We start from the raw sequence: 21,696 nt of genomic DNA on the forward strand, positions 1-21,696 counted from the left end.
CAAGCCCTATAAGTCCGAGTGTCTCTCCTCTGATCCTCGCCGCTCCAGACGCCACCTCTCGGATCTGCTCCACGCTCTGAACCCGCGTGCCCTCACGGAGAGCCTGGCATGAATACCAGTTACTTATTACATGCAAATACATGTATAATCCAAACAGCAAAAACAATTTCAGTTCAACACACTCCAGGTATATTTCATAATGTCTGCACTTAATGACCAAAGTCTAAATCCTTTTAGATGCAGCATTGTGATCATGGTTATAAAATATAAGTCGAAATAATGATTTTTTCTTATAACTGATTTGAGGAACAAATCATTTTACTGTACCTTCTACATCTTACATCAACGTCTTTCAAATACAGCAACATTCTAAAGAAAATGAAATGTTTTAATTTTGCTGATTTGTCAGTAGACAATTATTAGTAATTGTCAAAACTAAAAGTGTGATAACTGAATAAACACCTCTAACCAATACATTTAGAATTAGCTTATTTAAATCCAATTCATTTTAGTCCCCGTTATCAGCCACACAAGGATACAAACCTGGTGCAGCCAGGTGGTACGTCGGTATAAGGTGAGGATGTGACACAGCGTGGAGTCTGCCGTCTCCTCCACTGAGGCTGCTGGCATATTACATACAGCTATGCCTGTTGGACCAGAGAGTAGATAAGGATTAGTAATAGCTTTTTGGGGCCATTTGAGGAGAGAGATGAAGTTTGGTGAAAGCTATTTTGGTGGGGAAGTGCAGACTTAAGGTGTGGCGTCAGCAGTTTTCTCTACAAACACTATTGCCGACTTTCAAATTGAGGAGCTTCTTGGCGGAGGAAGATTGGGGACGTTAGTAAAACCCTGGCTGCTGCAGGACAGAGTATTTTCTTTAAAAACTTCACTTTTTTGAATACAAGTAATCCTGACTTGTTGCAAACATGGCTATAGTTATTGGCAACAGGAGTTTGGAGGAGTTTGGCACTTTGGTCATATTATCTGTTGAGGAGTGTTGGAATTTAACTAAGTACATTTATTCAAGTACTGTACTTAAATACGATTTTAAGGTATTTGTTCTTTACTTGAGTATTTCCATTTTTATACTGTTTACTCCACTACATTTTTTTGACAACATTAGTCACTTTGCAGATTTATATTATTAATACAAAACATAAATCAACTAATAAATAATTCTGTAATATTATGGATATTCTTGGCAGCTACCTCGCAGTATATAAAGCAGTTGAAAACAAAACAGTTTAATTGCTTCTCGTAGCTTGTTGTTTGAACAGATAGTCAAGACTATTCAAGACATTTTTGCATGTAATTGAAAGTAAAGGTACTGAAACTTATAACATCAATGACTGCTCTTTTCCATTTAGCTAGCCCAACATCCTCGCTAAGCTTGGCTCTGGAACAAATAAAAGGCCAGCAGCAATTATTAATGTTAGCTTCACAAGTGTTTGACAAATGAAGTTTGTGGAGTTCTGGAGTTAAATGTTGAGTAACTGAAAGTGATATGTTGCAAAATATGTGAATGATTTTTATAGTTAACAGGTAAGCAGAACAGTGCACTACATGACCAGTACATTATTGTGTTTTGTGTGTGTGTGTGTGTGTGTGTGTGTGTGTGTGTGTGTGTGTGTGTGTGTTCTTACCCAGTTCCCCGGCAGATTTGATGTCAATGTTGTCATAGCCGCTGCCAATGCGGACAATGATGCGCAGCGCTTTAAACTTTTCCAGGTCTTCTCTCATCAGAGTGATGGTGTGGTACATCAAAGCTCCTACAGCTTCATTCAGCACCTGGACACACAAATGGCTATTTAAAACACAAATCACTTCCTGTGCTCTTCTTCTTCTATCTCCTTACAATTCTCTTGTATTGATTGCACTATTTTGTTAACTCCTACTTCTTTCTCTAAATATTTACCCCTCGGATGCCACACGTGCCATTAGCTCTTACTAGTATTTATTGTCACTTGTAGATCTCGTGCTGTATTGATGCTTTGTTGATGCCTCTATGTTGTTCCTGAAATGTAAGTCACTTTGTAAAAAGCATCAAAAAAAGCGTAATATATTGTAAAAACATATACACTGAAGCTAGCGATATGTGTTTGTGTGTGAACAGGAAATATCTAAATCTGTGCAGCCTCACTTAACTTCTGTGCTTAGACATCCAGGGATAAAGCATAAAGTGGTGGAAAATATTAACCAATGTACTGTACATAATTTACACATTTCAGAGGGAAATATTATACTTTTTACTCCACTACATTTATATGACAACTTTAGTTACAAGTTACCTTGTAGATTCAGATTGATGATACAAAAAATAATCAGCAAATAAATGATGACTTATTATAGGTGAAAATAAAATTTGCAATGAAGTGCTTTGAATACAAACAGTATATATGGAAGTATATATATAGTGAGTGTAAAATTCAAGTCATCAGCATGTGTTTTGTAAGTAAAGTGTAGCTTTATGGGTATCAGTTTGAGTGAGTCTCAGCAACCAGAGTTAACTGAGTTCACAGTATTTCCATAAACTCTGTATCTCGGTAAAGTTTTTTTCCAGGATTTGCTGTTTATATCATTCTCATATCCTGTTTTTTTTAACATCCCTGCCTGCATGGAATGATTGCTTTTCCTGAATATTACCATGGAAACTCAGCTTTTATAACCACAGGAATCGAGATAAGGATCTAAAAAACTATCTAATATCAGCAGGAATCTTGTTCACATGGGATTCTCACCGGCTCCTAATCAGGACGACGGCTTGTTGTCTTAATTGAAAGTGAAATGTCTCAAAAGCAGTGAACTTGACAAGCATATATTTTCTTTTACGTTTACATTTTGTGTATATTATTGTCAATTTTATATTGATGTTTCTTGACCTGCAGTACTTGCTTTATCTTAAAAATTGTTTCTATCTACTAGGTTTGTTGTTATGCACCAAAACACCAAAGCAAATTCCTTTTATGTCTGAAAACCAGTTCAGTCACCTTTTAATTGGTTCTCAGTTAATGTTACCATCTCTTTCTAACGTTGCCAGCCCTTCTCTTCATGTGTGAGAGGATGAAAATGACATGCGGTTCAATTACAATAAGGAAGGCCTTTTAATTACACAAGGAGGTGGCTGTTTATTAGAGAGCCAAAGAGAGAGAGCAAGAGATAAGATAGTGAGTGAGGGAGCGCCATCTGTTTCTCCCACGCTGTGGCCTACTGAGCGCGCTCACAGAGAGAGTGCACCTGGCAGACACCCAGAAACAGACGTAACCCTGCCAGACATACAAACCCATTTACAATCCATAGTAGCTGTGGCACAACCCGAGCCTGACCCACATTTTAAGTTTGCTCTTTGTACTCTTCTTTAATTGTCTTTCCTTCTTTTCCCGTTTTTCTTTTACTCCTCTTATTCTTTGTTTAATGCACAGCCGTTATTATTTTAATGTGGTTCTTTGTCTGCTCAGCCGTGATGACCACTGCTCATGTTAATGTAAAACATAATCACTTCTTGTTGAAAGCTTTATTGAACTGCTTGCTGAATCCTTTTATAGGCCTACTTATAAATACTTATATTACTAATATTTGCGGGATATGATCTTACTTAGAGTGTGCGTGTGTATATGATCTAGTTAAGGTAAAGGTAAAGATAAAGGTACTTTGTCACATACACATACATGTAGCAAAATTCATTCTCTGCATTTAACCCATTCCTCAAGTGAGCAGTCTAATTGTGTTACCTTCTCGTGGATCTCCTGTGTGGACTGAGCGTCACAGAAGGCCACGGTTGCTACGTCTTTCAGGATGGGCATCTCCACAGTGCAGTCACGCCCGTCCAACAGCGCCACCAGGGGGCGCGGGTGCATAGGCCCGTTCATAATGGGTGGCCTGATGCCTACACACACACACACACACACACACACGTAAGAAAATAGAAAAAAAGTGTCAGATGGGCAGAACAAAAGTGGCAAAGAAGTGACATGGAGAGAAAATAGTCAATGGCAGTGTAAAATTAGCATCATTTCTTATTGTTGTGATGAAACACATACACCACTGCACTTTTTCTTTTGGATATTTTCTCTGTTGTATATTATTCGAACTTAAGTCGTGCATTAATTTGTGAAAGCTGGGTTGGATCTTCCAGCATTTCTTACACGTATCATTTGTTGTCAGTTCTGAAATCTAAAGCTGAAGATATGCTTCTGGGCACAGATGAGGTCCTGCTTTATCTGCATCCCATAATGTTTCTGCTCCACACCAATACAGTTGCTATGACAACTGTGACAGTAAGCGTTGAGCGGGGAAAAAACAATTTCCCGGAGCAGCTGTCTATCTGCTGCAGAGCTTATTCCTGTTGTGGGAGGTCATATTTCACAGCTGTTTTTCTCTGTATTACTTTAAAAGATGTTATTGTTTCAGTTTAACTATTGCTGACTTTTTAATATAGTTTGCTGACTCTTTTAAAACAGGCAGTAATCGGGAGGATGGATGAGGTAGGTACTGTCTAAAATTAAAAATCGGGGCAAAAAATGATAAGTAGGGGAATCCTTTTTGTATTTAATCCAGTTCACATCACATAAGTTCTCATATATTCATGGTGAATGTAAGTGCTCGCCCCCCGTGGACCAATGAGAGTGAATCTTGGGCGGTCTTCACCAGGAAACAAGTGAGCATGCAGACTGAAAGTCAACTGTCTATTATGTATCATATCTTGACTGTAAATTTACAAATGCAGTAAAAATGTGATATTCCATAGTTTAAAAACTACCAAAATGTCACTGAAAATTATATAGTGGATCCATTACCCTGATAGTGCTGTTAGGGAGGATAAGTGGCATTTAACAAGGCAGCTAAGCCAGGCGACCACACTAGGGGGCTGTTGTTCAGGTTTAAAAGGAGCAGTGGTTGATGGGAGTTGCATTTGTTAGTTTTCCTTAACTATTTCCTCCAACTGCAATTCGTTTTGATCTCTCGGTTTGTCTCTCCTATCAGGCAACTGTAGGGTTAATCATTTCATATCGCTGACAGACAGACTGACTGATAACCAGGACATTTGAGCAATAGACGGATGTAAATTCAGAGGAAAATGTAAGATGGTGCATGTAATTGGGTCTCTTGACATGCAAAGTTTTGACAGCCCTCTAAAACACTGTAGGAAATAAGTGCAGAGTTATGGCTGTTTCTGCTGAGGCTGATGGTACCCATCACTCACTACTGACTTTTTTCCATCAGAGATGTTCAGGCTGACATCTCATATAAGCAGCCGCCTCGGTCATTCTACTCAAAATATTCCTCCTAAAACTTTTTTGCGAGTCAGACCTCCACATGGATACACAGTTGGCATTCCCTCAGTTTGAGGCTATTTTCTAGTTGCATGGGCTAAATCATGACAAAGTAGCCTAGTCATTTCAAAATCAGCATTCTGAAGTCTACAATATTTTGAATGCCAAGGATCCCTGACAATCTGACTTGTGGACAGAATTTTGGCAGCTCCAAACCCGCAAATTAGTTTGGAAAATCTTGGCAGAGAAACTGAGTAACACTGTTCCCCCAGCAGTTATCATTAAGTGGCCTATGTGTGAAATGAATTAGGCTAAAGGAAGAAATCCTGCCAGAATCAAACTCATGTACTACCAGTATGCATCATTAAACTCTGCACCAGTGATCTCCAGCTGTGTTTTTGAAATGAAGTGTTGTAATTTACCAGTCTTCTTATACCTCAGCTTGCTACTGTGCATCTATATATTTCTTCTTCAGTTAGCCAGTTCAAGCTTCCCAAAATGGCTTTTGACAATCTTAAAAGCCATTTTGCAAACTTTTTTGTAAATGCAACATGTCTTGTGGTTGCATCACTAGTGAAAGCTCCTATCGAGACACTTGTTTCTCTGTCTCTTCTGCAATCGCATTTCTTCCTGTATGACTGTTAAGCATGGATGCAAAATAGCTTTCTGATTTTGGAGGCCAGACATTTAGCATCAGTGTTTTAAATAGCAGTATTTTTGCAGCTGATAAAAATCAGTGTTGTTGCTTGGAATTGTGTTGGCATGGTGTCGCATCATCTACATTTGGCCAGTTATTAGTCAACTTTTTTTCCTTTTCCAGTGACCAAAGGGTGAGGAATGTGTTGTGCTGGGCACCTCCAAGGAGTGAATAAGTATAACCGCATGAATAATATATGAAGCAGGAAGGTACTAAAATTTGCCTCCCTGGGTAAATGTAGATGAATGATCTTTCTTGTGTGAAATGCTGTCGCAGAAAGTAAATTCTTGACTTAAAAGATTTTGGTCAGGTTTGCAAATTGGGTGTTTTTTGGGATGTTTAACAGACTCTCAGTGGTTTTCTCTGGTTCTTGCCAGTGTGCATGCATGAGGAAATAATGTACACAGTGCTTACATGGATTTCTGGTTCATGCTCCAGTGTGCTACTGGGTTCAGGGTTTGGCTGAATAGAAAACAATTATTCAGAATCTGCTGCAAAGAACAAAGATGATGATGAATCTGTACATTAGTATTGAGATTTGAGGAACTTTATACACTTTCAGATTACTTTCAGAACTCTTTGCAGCAAATTAAAATAACTGCATACACAGCATTCTTCCTCCTGCATGTATCACAAAGCAGAGCATGGGAGAGCAGATCCAGAGCCATGTTACAGTAACCATAGATTAAATTTAGAAGCAGCATTTCAACACTGATATTTGCACCTACAATAGCATTTATGGTTGGATGTTGTGGTTACATATTGTTTTGGTTTTGGTTGCATGTGGTTTTAGGTTGCAGTGTGGCGAAAGCAGATTAGCAGTCCCGCAACCAGAAATGTACGGGCTTTATCCTCACATTAGCAACATAGAAAGTTATCTGAAAGTATGTATTGTAAGCACCTGTATTGTATGATTGTTAAGGGTTACAATATGAGTTAATGTCTGAAATCCCTGTTTCTGCCCCGGCTTTAACTACAGCATGTTGTAGTACTGACAACTTGTCTCAGCTGAACCTTACTACATGAAGATAAAAGCACTTTCTGCACTACAAAATTGAAGGATTGCTTTTGCAGCACTTAGAAGCTGCAGAGAATTAAAGACACTCCACAATTGAATCCCAATCCATCCCTCAATGTATGTATTGTCTTCTTATCTGCATTGTCAGATTACAGCATGAAACCTGATCTGACATACTGCACTAAGACCAATAAGGTGAAACTCAAATCCTGTTCACAATGCCTTACGTGAGCTGGTAAAACATTAGCTTTCCATAATAGGATTTGCCTGGAGGACATTGCACTTACACGTCAATACAAAATCTATGGTGCATAGCTGAGAAGTTGGAATTCATCAACAGCAAAAAGTACTCTCAGGCTTCAACACAACCTTCATTGTAACTCAGATGTAATGAAAAGTAGCGTACTCGCCTGTAGGGGCTGCACTCAGTATTTTGGCCCACAGAGTCATCTTTTGTAAGATTTAATTTGAGCAGAAACACTTGGGAACAAGGCAAAGATTCAGATGGTGTGTGTAATTAAATAGACATGACGTTCACTTGCACAAACTAATGAAATCCGGCCATTCTAATCAGTTGTGCAGCAGAGTGGCGGTTCTGGAAAGTAACAGGGATTCCAGACATTTCTCCGGCTCACACTTGGTCAGAGCGAGGGAGGAAATAGCTTTCATTCCAGCACTAAGCATGACCTTGGGAGGACCAGCACTACTGACTGCTGAGTAGCACTGTAGGATAAAACACCCGTCCATTCTCTCTCCATCTCACACACAAACCTTTAACAACACTGTGAATATTAATCCACTCTCTCTCTCTCTCTTTGAATTCCTAAATTCATACTCAAATGGCTAGTATCTCCCGATTTCTTTTATTAAATGTATTTTCTTGCTGTCTTGTCACATTAAACACTCATTAAATTCTTGATTATATTAAATAATTTCTTAGAGTTTTCTCTCATTCTTCTCAGTTCCTAAACTCTAAAACTTCATCCATCGCTTCCATCTCTACTCTCGCATTATATTCAATACTCCAGTACTCTCAATCTCTCTCTCTGCCCCCTATAGCCCCAGGGTTGGGTGAATGCTGGGAGCTTTCACAGTGCAAACAGGCCTCTTGACAGCCAACGGGGGGCCGCAGCTCCAGCTCTGCTCTTGCCATCTACCCAGGGTTTCTCTGCAACTATGCTTTGATTCAGATTCACTACTGGCTTTGGTAAACATTGTCCTCGCAAGCAGTAGTAGTGAAAAAAGAAAAGTTGGGCTGGTGATAATTGTGCACCAGAATAAATGACCATCTGGATAGTAAAGACTCTGCTTTGGCAAAATGTGCTTAAGGGCCTGGGACACTAAATTATATCCCTCTATATGAAAATTACATCCCTTGGAAAATTTGTAATCAGACCAAAATGACGCTAAAGCAGTTTGACTTACATTTGGAGATGGAAAAAGCAACTGCTAACGACTGCTAGGACTGAATCGTGGGAGCCAGTGGGAAAGCCCTGCAGCCTGCCTGTATCCAGCTGTCACTGACCGGCTCACAAGAACAGCTGGCTGTTTGTCCCAGAGAAACGAGACAATGTTTTCAGACTGTCAGTCATCAACAGAGACAATGTCAAAGATCAGCAATGTTCACGTGTTTTAAATGTGCAGGTCATCGGGAAGTCTGCCGGCCTCAATAGAGAGTGATGTGCCAAAACGAGCTGCAAGTCCCTGCTTCTGACCGACACTAAAGAACCACAACAACTGTGTGTCACAACACGCTCTCCTATAACAAGGGTTTCATTTCCAGAGCATCTGTGATCCAGATCATCCTTCTAAAACAACAGTAGAACACAAATGCAGAAGTGAAACGAGTAATTAATGAATTACTGAGTGGACATCAAAATAATCAGCAACAATTTTGAGAATTAGTTAAATGTTTAGTTTTTCATCCAAAAATGCTAAAAGTTCCCTAGTTCAAGCTTCAGTTTTGAGAATTTGGGACGTGTCTCTGTTTTATATGACTGTATACTGAATATTTTTGGATTTTGGATTGTAGTTTGGCCAAAAAAAGATATCAGCTTTCCCTTTAGGAATTTGTCACTATTTTTGTCATTTTACAGATATAAAGATTTAGCTGAAACTATAAATCCATTAGTTGATTGAAAGAAAATGAATATGCAACAGCTTATAATCGATATACAGTAATTGTTGAAGTCAGTTATCAGCAAAAATGTCAAGCTTTTGCTACTTCCAGCTTCTAAAACATAAGGGTTTGTTTCTCTATTTTATATCATTGTTAAGTGAATATTTTCGGACTGTACGTTTGGCAAAACAAGACATTTTATTGTAATGGATGTTTTAGACTTATTTTATAGACCAAATAATTTATCAGTGAATTAAGAAGACAATTACCTGATTAAGCAAAGATGACGAAAATAATTAGTATTTGCTGCTCTACATACATCTTATTCGCATATATTTTGTTGAATATGACACCCATAGACATCTCTCGCTTTCACAGCCAGCACATAGGCCTATCAGATATATATATATATATATATATATATATATATATATATATATATATATATATATCTCAAAGCGTGCGTCCATTCTCCTCATTTCATTCTTCTGAAAATGCAACTCTACAGAACATTTTCACTTATTGCCAAATGTACCCACACGGTTAAATGTTTTCTTTGGTTTTTCAGATCTAAAAAGGTCAGACTTCCTGAATTAAATCGCTTTTCAGTCTCTTTCCAACTGAACGGAAGGTAAACCGTGGGAAGATGAGACATTTCAGCTATAGTGTTTGTATTTTTCACTGTGCACAGGGGAGAAGAGAGCAGAGCTTTGCTGTCGGCACCTGGGATCAGTCAGCCGCCTTTGACTGTAGTAACCAACTATTGAGCCACAGTGTGGCTGATTTATAACTTCACTGGCTCTTGTGGCATGCAGCAACACGGCGTGGTTAAAAAGCCCCTATATCCTCGTCTTTCATCCCCTCACTGTTGATCTCACCATCATTTCATCTCTTGTTGCCTCATTTTCAGATCTCCATCTCTCATTTCAGTCTCGTTTCCCCAGGCTTTCTTTATCTCCCTTACGATTTCCTTTCTTCTTCTGTCCCGTCCATCTCTCCAGCAATGAGAAAAGCCACATTTTAAATCATCGCTGTATTTATATGCTTATAAAACGCCAGAATATCCAGGTACAGAGTGTTCAGGCAGTTTGACATTTCTGCAGTCTTTCATTCTTTCCTTTTCTGTGTTTTTCTACCTACACCTACCTACACTACCCAGGGAGGAAAGAAGAAAAGAAATATCCCTCACCACCAATCCTTCCTCTTTCAGAGGCTTTCTCTCTCACACATGCACACATACACACACAATCATGTTTCTATCACTTCCGAGGACATTACATTGACATACATTAATTTCTTGGAGAACTGTCCTAACCTTAACCAGTACTAGTCCAACCCTAACCTTCACCTTAACCTAAACTTTATGTTAAACCAAGCCTTCACCCTAAAATTTGACAAAAGGAAGGTAAGTCACAAGAGAGACACAGTGTACACACAGATTTAAGTCTCAACAGTAAGACATGTCCACACACATTATGCCCCACCCACATATACAGAAATACAGGTGCATACTCAGCACACCACTCCACGCATGTTGACTGTCTAAAATACAGTGATACATGATACATACAAGTGCTAACAGATATCTTAGACACACTTGTTTACACAGACACACATATGCATGGCCTTAATTTGCAGGTACTGTATCAGCAAGCCAATTCAGGTTTGTCAGCTTTATGTTTCCAGTACTAAAACACCAGCAGCAAAACAAACATGGAGATTCAACACTGTTCGCCAGCAGCTTAGCTGTGCTATGCAGATTTTAGTTCCAGTTGTATTGTTAATTAAGTTAAAACCTGCGTCTGAACAAGGCTGACAACCCGTACTGATCCCTCAATTTTATAGCAGTCCTACTAGCTTTTTTGTTATCAGAGACCAGAGGGTTACAAAGAATTTACAACATTGCAGGCTAGATATGCATCCTCTCTATGGGATTAGAAAAAAACATTTATTTATTTTGTTGCTGCTACAAAATGTAGTTATTCATTTGTGAATAAATAAATAATTAAAATAAATAAATAAATAATTCTCCACCTGTAGGCTTCTGAGGGTCAAGCAAATTTAACAACACGAAAAGAGGAAAATAGATCTTATCCGGTGAGATCGGTGTCTCCTGTAGGCACTGCTCATATGTAAGCTGTCATGAACCTAAAGGTTAAGAATTACTGGGTTAAGCAATACTTGCACTACAGGAAATACTACATTTAAATACATGCTGTAACTGGATTATTGTATGGCTTTCAGCCTGTAATATTGGATTAAGTGTTCATACACAGAAGAAGTCACAATCGCTTTTACATTTCAAATATTTACTTGCTCCATTTATTAGAGTTGGTCTATTAGTCAGAATGGATACGGTTACCGGTTGACGATGGATGGATGGATGGATGGATACTGTTACTGCGTATGAATAGTAACTTTTCACCTAATAAAATATTGCTTACAAGCCTTTTAGTGCAGAAAACGGATATAAATTTGTGTGTGATAACGTCAATAGCAAAACTGCGCCAGCTTGTGGGCCGCTACCAGCTGAGTGAGTTGTTTTCTCACCTGACATATAAATTATTAACAGCAGTGCTTGTTGAATTATATCTTACTTACTAATTGTTGTTTTGGGATGTTACATTGTAGGCCTGTTCTGTTATTTTTTCTCTCCATGACAGCATTGTTATTTAGCCACCTGTCTAGACTGTCGTGCTTCTGAATTACATTTCCCTTTTTTAATAGTGTTTTTAATAAAATGCACACGTTTTTTCTGAGTAGATGAATTTATCAAGTTAATAAGAGCGTAATGTATTGGCTAACCATCACTGTTGTATACGTCATGACATAAACGCCCGGCTTTTCAGTTGCGGCTGGTAGATCTCTCGCTGTTGCTTCCCTTTGTAGCTCAAGGACTTTCTTGTATGCATTAGATATAATAGACTAAGCCTTTCAACGGTTAAGTGCACACAGTCTCTTTGCTCAGTACTTCATGCTTTATAGATTTCTAAGTGCTTTCAATTATGCCTACTTACTGTAGGTGTCCTTTATTTTTAGTCCTTTCTTAAATCAAATGCTCAAATCAAAATGCTCATCCATGACGGTAATGCAGTTCAAATTCTAATGGGAACGCAGCTATGCATTATAAAATAAAATCTCTATTTACCATGTCTTTTGTGCGTTCGGTTGCAGGTATAAATAAAAAATAAATAAAAACAGATCTGCAGTGCTTAGGATATGAAAAGTTTTAATCCCTTGAAACAAGTAGTCTGTCCATTGCTGTTATAGCCTATATTTAGTTTGCATCACGCTGGTGTGTTTTGTGATGTGCAACTTAATAGTACTTTCAAATGACACAAGATGAGGAGTTTGCTTGATTCTGTCCTATAGAATAATAAACTGTCTATTTGAAACCTCCTGATGGGAAACTGCCTGAAGCAACCACAAAGCACAATCACATTACTCTTTACCTTTTCAGCTTATGAGATCATTCTATAAATTAAAATACACCTAACTAACAGTTAGATTACACTTCAGTCTTTTGTCCGGCAGATCTGATTTGTATAAGGGAAAGGGGGAGTGACTGACATGTGTTTGTGTCACTGATCGAGGTCTTTATAAACTGGATTAGACATGACTCAACACTCATGGATCAGAGGACCAAAACATGAGTCAACACATCCATCAATCACCAGGAACGACAAACTGAGCAGCGCTTAAAGGTTCAGTGATCTTCACCGTGCGCCGAAACAGATTCAATGGCCCGATCAGTTTTACCATTATGGACTGGTAGTAATTTGTGCATGGGCATCTTAAAAGGTAAATCCTCCCTGAACCATAAATTATAGTGGTTATTCATGTGACCTTGGATTCTTGAGCTGTTAGGGTATAGTCAGGGCAGATATGGAGATGGAGAGAGGAGGAGGGAAATAAAGGGGTAAGGAGAAAGATCAGAGCTGCAACTTTAATCTTTGATGTCATCAAGAGACACTGCCCGCAGCGTGTTGATGACATCACAGATAACAATCTTTACTATATCTGGTTTCTTTTGGGAGAAACAGCAAATCACAAATCCAGATTTAGGTGATCACAAATACAGTGATTCAGCTTTAGGGTGGATGATCATTTATCCTCACACTCTCCTCCTCCTGCTCCACACCCAGACCTCCATCCGCCCCCTACCTTATTCTTTAGCAGCCCTACCTTTATCCCATTTTCTAGAACAGTCTTTTCCAGCCCCTATCAGAAGGTGCATCTGTCACCTGTGTATGAATCCGGCTGTGTGCATGCATGTGTATAGTTGAGTTCCCAAAATGTGTGTGTGTGTGTGTGCATGCGTGTGATTTATGTGTGCGAAGGCAACCGTAAAAAAGAAGCACAATCAAAGAGAAATGTGTCATGTCCTTGCTAGCCCTCGAAGGAGAGAGAGAGATCTATTTCTGTCGCGACAAATGGAGGTGTTCAAGCAGCCTTCAATTGCAGAGATTTGCCTCTTCACACACACACACACACACACACACACACACACACACACACACACACACACACACACTGGAAACACTGGAAAAGGCTAACCGTTCTTGTGTGGCAAGAGAAAGGCTGAGTGATAAGAAAACACAATAGAGTGAGAGAGAATTAAGTAGAGAAGGAGGAGGAGGATACGGAAAAAGGGAGAGGAAGAGAGAGAAGGGGGAGGGGAGGTGGAAGGCAGAATAATGTACACTGAGTTCATAAATATTGGCAAACACACACACACACACACACACACACACACACAGACATACAGACGCACAGTTCCCACATAAAAGCAGAGTGCTAGTTGTTTACCTAAAGGCATGCCTTTGTTGAGGAGATGTGAGCTTCCCATGGTGTGTTCCCCAGCCGGCCAGCACACAATAGAAACCTACAGTCTTCACACAGCAGACATGAACAGGAATCCAGTCAGCATATGGCGGCTGTGGCCAGCTACCTCGCTTCCCTTAGTCCTTCTCCCAGCCCCTCAGTGACAAGCATACACATGTGCTCCCCCTCTTTCCTCTCTCTCTCTCTCTCCCCTCCCTTCCGTCCCTGTTCGCTCGCCCGCTCTCTCTAGCTGTCTTACCCCTCCTTCCCTCTCTGCCGTCTCTAGCTACCTCCCTCCCCTCCTTTTCTGACTTTCTATTACCGCAAGTCTTTCCGTCTCTCCCTCTCCCTCTGTTATGACACTATAAATCAGTGTTTTAAATAAATAATGACTTTTGCAATTAGAAGATCACTCTTTCAAGACATTCAAACTTTAAAATAAACAAGTTATTTCAATTGCTACTGACTTAAAAATAATACATTGTACTTAAAGATTACCATGAATAATCCAGAATTTCTACATGGGTAAATATTCCTCATTTATATTCTGAATAACTTGATATTCTACTCCACCACCCAAGTACTCGGGTAAAATCTTCTAATCAAATTCTAGTTTGATGTTCAAATGCAACTCTTTGTAGTGCTTTGTGAGATTATTATAATGAAAAGTTACAAAACTCATATTACTAGTGTTATTATTGTTACAGAATGGGACAAAACTGTTGCTGACTATAATGATTATTATTTGTGTGGCAAACAATATGTGGAGTCCTTCATATCTTCATGTCTTATCATGTAAAAGATGTGTCTATTTTCAAAAAGATACAAATTCAAAATACTGTTATGGGTATTAAATACTGATATACTGGATCTCTTGAATGGTAAGGGATAGAAAGCTAACATTTAAACATTAGCCAGTTACAAATCATATTACTGTTCAAATTTATCTAAAATTGCAACAGCTAATTTGACCCGATAAAACAAAATATAATGAATTACATGTTAAAAAATTGTATTTCTTTCATTGTAGCATTATTTACAGCTGTGTATTTTGTTGATCAAACTAGTAAAAGTAATTATTTTTCTTTGTATTTGCACGTTATTGTTAGTAGTTTCAAAAGTGTGAATAAGTCAAGTCTAAACCATTCTAATGGATTCATCCATTAGTAATCCTAAATTAATCAAATTTTCATCCATCCCTACATCGTCAACCACTTATCCTGCGTGCTGGAGCCAATCCCAGCTTACATCGGGCGAAAGGCGGGGTACACCCTTGACAGGTCGCCAGTCCATCGCAGGGCTAATCAAATTTTATGATTCCATAATTGATTGAGTGATTGAACTGAGTATTTTGTTTTTTTGCTAAAACACACACACACAGTTTTCAGTTTGATCTGAGACCCAAATGAAAATCTTTTGATTCTTATTTCCCATAAAAATATCAAATATCCATGTACTGTTTAATGTACAACATAAAAAACAGAGTGCTAACATCAGCAAACCGCATAGTGTTGTCTCTATGGAGTGGCATGTGCTTCTCCTGTTATGGCTGTGTTGTTGTATAATTGTACTTTAGATGTGCATGTAAATATGGCAGGCAGTGTTTTTAATCCAATTCATTTACTCATATAATCACTTTTGTCTCTCAAGCTTTACCTCTCTTTGTTCTGGTTAACACCTTTACACCTGCTCGTGCTCTTTCTATTCCTGCAGTGGAGATATTACATTTACTCTCATGTACACTTGGCCACTCGATAACCAGAGGGATATGAGCAGCCTCAGATGCCACCTAACTGCCAGGGCCTAACCTAATTTAACAGCAATGATGGTTACATCACACCCTCACTATTGGTAAATGTCACAGACAGCCAGTGGGCGAGTTTTTCAAATTCAGAAAGAGGCGAACAGTTGTTTTCAACACTGTCGGTACGCTGACTCATGACCTTTGTCGTATATATCATCACTCCCACCATTCTCTTCAAACATCCCTGTCAGTTGCTGGCTTCATTTTAAACACAGTGATAAAACAGATTTAGCTTAAAATTACTTTTAATCTTCAAAGGAAAATGAGCAATGTGCTCCTACTTGTTTGTTGGCTTTATTTAGACCCTGGAGAAGGGTTGTACATAAGAGTTGTGGCTCCCTTTAAAGAGTAGATCTTAGGCCCTGTTTTTAGGCCCTTCTAAAATAATCCAATTGGAATTTTGCAGCCTCTCCTCTCCAGCTGTTCGCCACCATCTCTTACCCCACTGAGTCAGAGAAATTTGATGGCAATAAAGCCTAATCAGTAAGGTTCAAAGCAAAATTGCATTTGGCATGTTTTGTGACTGCTGTCTGCTAGAGTGCTGCAGGCAAATACCACCAACACCACTAGTCACTGTGACTGTAGTATTTGTATTTAATGACATCCACACTAGATGGGGGAGAAGAATGTGACTCGGTCATTACTCAAAACAAGAAGCAAACACTAAAACTAATATAACTGTGAAGATTGGTCAAAACAACCACGACATTATTCAGGTGACAGCATATTTGGAGACTACAGTGGCTGTGTGAAAAGGTTTCAGTTCAGTTAAACAGCATTAACACGCTCAAAACCAAATGCCTCTTTTTGGTCACAAACCCACCATTTTGTGTGCAAGAACATATATACCAAACTCAGATGTGTATGAAGATTCCTGCTAGTCTGACCCATGACACCATCTCTAGATGCACACTTTAATGCCCAATTCACATAGCAGCAATGAACAGTGGCACAGACGGAAAGTTTCATATATGTCTGTGGCAGCAGTGGAGTGGGGAAGTGGTAAAACCCCTAATGTTTGTCATGCAAAAGTTGACTTAAAGTCACCTTTTGAATTGCTGCCAACAGTGGCAGCCACTCTGAATAGGCCTGAGGCTGTCACTGGGTTTCAGACTTGAAAAACATGGTGGCTTGCTTGTTCCTTTTTTTACACATCAACACTATAAAACAGCCCAACAACAAAACAAACTGTATCTGATTATATTTGAGGCAAAAAAAAAGCAGATAAAGTGAAGCATTGATCATTTTTCAATTCACAGGGTTTGCAATGTGATTTAAGAGCTTTGGAAAAGGATTAAGAGTTGAATTTTGCTCCGAGGCACTTGAGTTGCCTAACCATAATAACCATGGCATATTAAACTTGACAAATTATGCTAATTCAATGGCTAAAGTGAATCATTTCTTAATTGACAAATATCTCTTTGCTTGTCATCACACCACACATGAATGGTATTGCAATGAGGTCCGTGTCTTAAAGCATTACCCCTAACAATTTCAGTTTCATGTATAAGGAATGGGTTAAGTGCAGGTCCAGCTTCAGATCTTCTATCAAATTTAAAATAAAAACCTGGACTAATGAATGTGAGAAGGTACAGACACATTTATTGTGTTTACAGGGCTGACAGCAACTTATCTCCAACCACTTTGCAAAAGACAAATGTTCCCAAGGAGATTGAGGAAACATGAAACATATTTGCTGCCTCTAAATAAGGATGGAGAGAGGAGAAGACAATATCTGGGCTCCTCTCGCTACAGAGGGAAAAAATGATAGAAAGGAAGATGGGAGAAGGAACAGAATAAAGGAACAAGTAATGATCATCAGAATAATGAATGCTGCTCATGAGAGAAAGGGAGGAATAGAAAAGAGAGAAGTGAGAGGAGGGGAGAGGTGACAGAGGAGAGATCGAAAGATTTCACCGCCTTACATTTTGTTTATTTAAATGCAGTCTTTCATGTGTGCAAATCAAACAGATATTCACACGGACATTAACAGTAACACCCTTTCCTCTCCTTATTACTCCACACAGACCGTTTTCCCCTCTTCCTTTCCCCTCCTTCTCTCCTCCCTATCTCTTTACCTCCTGCTATTCCATCTGTCCATCTTGCTTTGTCTTTCATCCCTCCCAATTTCTCCCTCGATCTCATTCGCATTCCATCACCCCCAACTCCTGATTCCCGCATCTCTTTCATTCTCTTTTTCCATCTCTGCCTTGCTCACCATACATCTCCTCCACCCCCCACACCTCACCCACTTACTTCCCACCCATTCTCTCTCTCTCTCTCTCTCTCTCTCTCTGTAGTCACTGCAGCGTGTCTAATGGTTCAGCTCCCTCTCAGCAGATTCACCAAGCGGAGGCCAGGCGAGCAGCAGCCCTGACTGACGCCTCCCAACCGCTGTCCTTATCAAGACTGACAGCCAGCTAGACCTAGAGCTATTGCTAACACACACATAATTACAAAGATACATGCCTGCACGTGTACAACAATACAAGCTTCTGCACAGAGAAATAAATGTACACTCACACAAGCGGTTGCATGCAAAAACAAATGCACTGATTTACTGTGGCACAGGTTCAAACGCAGATACACACACACACACACACAGATGCACACTTACACTATAGCTCCAAATATAGATTCAAAGAGACACATAGTGGCCATGGTACTAGCGGTAAACGTGCAGATGCAGGCAGACACACAAACACACGCACAGACAAGTAATTTGGATTTATGGCTACTGACAGTGAGCTGCAGGACAATGTGGATGCCACTACAGAGGAGAGATCAGATACTGGAGGAGCTAGCAATCAAATCTAGTATAGGAAGAGACGGATACCACAGGCATGAAGAATCTAACCTACGTGTAGAAGAGAATTAGAGCAGAGTGAAAGGCGGTGAAATAGGTAGGACCAGCATGAGGGCTGAACCGCAACATCTGTGGTTTTGGATCTGACCAGAGATGTTTGTAGTGTGTCATTCCCCCTTAAGCCTACTTCACACTACACGATTTTTAGCCCGATTTGCCGTTCGGCGAGCTCGGCGACTGTCAGACTGTGATCGGGAGTAAATCAGCGGTTGATTGGCGGTCGCCAGTCGTTATGTGTGAACTACTCGAGACACGTCACAACGGCTTCCCGACACATTTCTGACACATCGCCGACGTCTGCCAGATATCTAGCATGCCAAACATCTGGAGGAGTCGGCCGACTCAACATCCACATCCAGCCAATGAGAGCAGGTAGCTACTTTTTCACTGCAAAACACTTCTTACTCTGTAGCTCAGACAATCCCTGCTACCTGCGTGTGTTAATCCATCCTTTCACCCATATTCTTTGTCTTTATAATTGGTATCTTTATAATAAACAACAGCTGTTTTGTCTGTAGGTTCATGTCATTTCCTGTTTCACATTTCACGTGTGTTTTCAAAACGTTTGGAGACCAGCATCGGATGACTCAGCCGCTGTCAGCTCGTGTAGTGTGTGGCCACAGCGACTTCAAGACTCCCGTCACAAGACGGCAAGTTGTGTAGTGTAAACAGAGGCACCGCCAGAGGTTTTGGGCCCCATGACAAAGAAATCTAATTGGGCCCCATACCGCCTCTGCAGCTGCTGTCATCCAGCCTGTTCTCATGCCAGGCATTATATATAAACACTTGACAAGCGTATTTATTTCACGCAAAACATCAATTTTGCGTGTATAGTAGACGCCCCCAGGTTCGTGTGTATGAGACGCATCCAGGCGCGTCTGTATATGATGCCCCTGGGTGCTAGCTAGCTAGAGATGTTTGTGTTTGAGGCACAAACATCCCCCAAGGCAACTTACCCTAACCTTAACCGTCATAGAAGATAGTGACTAAACCTAAGTCAGTAAATATGTCGACCCTACAGCTGTGCACATCGGCCGTTCACAGCTGTAGGGTTAGCCTCCTTTGTGTTGCCACGCTATAGCAAACTGCAGTGTATCATACACACGCAAAATCGCCATTTTGCATACAATAGCCACGTTTTTTCCAAAGCGTGTATATATGACGCCTGAGATGAGAACGGGTAACTATTATTGTATATTAGTTTTACTTATTTTCTGGGGCCCCTACTGTCAGTCAAGGGCCCTTGGAATTGTCCTAACTTTTCCCCCCTATATGGCCCCACTGAGTGTGAACGGCACGGTCATCGGCCGACGCTGGAAGTTGTGTAGACTGCATAAGCCTTTACTCTACTTTCATTTCCTGTCTTCTCTCCACTGTCATGCAATAATTTTTTGTCTATCAACTAATGGATTAATTGACTGATTGTTTCAGCTTAAATGTTGACTTAAAAAGTTCCATAAGCTTATTTAAGAATGAATCACTGCATTTCTGACATTTCTGATTCTACTACGTTACATTCTGCCCGAGGAAATCAGGTCGGCTGAGTCAGTGAACTCTTTTAAGTCCCTTCTTAAAACATACTTTTATAGGAGAGCTTTTCCCGATCTTATTTGACTTTATTTTATCCCTTTTTATTTTATTGTATTTTACTAATTTTATATTAAATTTTCATGCTCTTATCTTTTTTTTTTGTATTATTCTTTACACTTGTTAAAGCACTTTGTAACTTGTTTTTGAAAAGTGCTCTACAAATAAGGATTATTATTATTATATTATTATTCTTCTTTGTTGCTGTACCAACTTGGATTTCCCTTATGGGGACTAAGGGATATTCTATTCTATATTTTATCTTATTTTACACACCTGAAACATCTGTCTTTTAAAGCCACTTGTCAATAGAAACAAGAGTCAAATACTCTCAAAATGTGTTCCTTTTTAAATGGCACTCACTTTATAGTACATGATTAAAATTATTTTATATATTTATTTTATTAAAATTAAATCATAATTTTATTTGGCTCTTAATTTTTAACATCTTGAACTGATAACAAAGCCCACATTGGGTACAGAGGATGTACAATTCAAATCCTGCATACTCGATATAATATAAAACAGGAAACTCAACGTCGAATATGTGTGATAAGATATGGTATTTCTACATCAGAGAAAGGTTTTACATAAGATGAAATTTGTGTAATATTTAGCTTCCAAGTTTTGGTGTCAGTCCTTAATAATTAAAGATTATATATATTATATTTAACAACCACGCCATCATTAAAGAGGCAGAAATACCAAATTACTCATCAAATAATAATCCTCCTCTCAAACAGATTGGACACACACAAACATAATATATCAATAAAATATATTCATACACTCAAACACAAGCATGCCTTTATACTGTACTTGTACTACACAAATGCACCATGTCATTTCCCCCTTGTTTGACTTGGCAGAGAGTTATCGCTTCAAAACCTAAACACAGTGCAGAGCCAAGCTGTGAGCGCAGCCACTGCTATCATATAAAGTCACATATTTTAACACAAATAGACACTGACACACATTCACACATACTGCACACAAGTGCAAGTAAGTGACACACAGGAAGCACTTGATGTGGGGCCAAAAATACATCACAAACCTTGCATCACCTTCCTCTCTGTGTGTCCACTGTTACACTTTGTTCCAAAGCTGGGTGGGGGTGGGGCATGCAGCAGATAATGGGCCAATTGTAAGTGATTAGAGGTTGTGCCAGCCAATCAGCACAGCCTGGCACTGGACAGCAGCCAATGGCAATATGTTCACCACGGCTGGGGGGAGGGTGCTCTCACTCACACAGGAAAAGAAATGTGGCCATGGTATGGAACGAGTGCCGGGGGGTTCACTGGTTGCAGTGATGGACTGTAACCTGTATTTTAAATATCCAAAAACAATACAATATATGGCCTAAATTGGTCTTTCTTTTTCAAAAAAATTTATTTCATCATTAGTGGAATAAAATATTCTGTCCTATAGGTTAGGGGGGGAAATCCTGTCCTATAGGTTTTATACACGTTTACAGAGAGGTTTCAGGTGGCTGTCTGGAACTACAGCCCAGA

At 39.5% G+C, this 21,696-nt stretch overlaps 2 protein-coding genes across 10 annotated transcripts in view; one reads left to right on the forward strand and one right to left on the reverse strand.

Annotated features, from left to right (window-relative positions):
- maea (macrophage erythroblast attacher, E3 ubiquitin ligase) overlaps window positions 1-21,696 on the forward strand; it is an 87,591-nt gene that overhangs the window by 51,238 nt on the left and 14,657 nt on the right. The gene's annotated exons all lie outside the window — the stretch shown is intronic.
- The window catches only part of LOC123958371 (C-terminal binding protein 1), a 31,932-nt gene that overhangs the window by 7,900 nt on the left and 2,336 nt on the right, over window positions 1-21,696 (reverse strand). For 3 of the 8 annotated variants that reach the window (XM_046031701.1, XM_046031700.1, XM_046031703.1), the window contains 4 exons: window positions 3,729-3,883; window positions 1,644-1,788; window positions 544-647; window positions 1-103 (listed from right to left, as the gene is read on the reverse strand). In XM_046031701.1, the coding sequence (XP_045887657.1) occupies window positions 1-103; window positions 544-647; window positions 1,644-1,788; window positions 3,729-3,866 (490 nt within the window). In that variant the 5' untranslated portion in view covers window positions 3,867-3,883. Of the gene's footprint in view, window positions 104-543; window positions 648-1,643; window positions 1,789-3,728; window positions 3,884-8,410; window positions 8,531-13,913; window positions 14,096-21,696 lie in introns of those variants that run through there. The other 5 variants (XM_046031699.1, XM_046031698.1, XM_046031702.1 and 2 more) reach the window with 4 other exon arrangements.

Source organism: Micropterus dolomieu, linkage group LG19 (assembly GCF_021292245.1).
Source record: "Micropterus dolomieu isolate WLL.071019.BEF.003 ecotype Adirondacks linkage group LG19, ASM2129224v1, whole genome shotgun sequence".
Lineage (NCBI taxonomy): Eukaryota > Metazoa > Chordata > Actinopteri > Centrarchiformes > Centrarchidae > Micropterus > Micropterus dolomieu.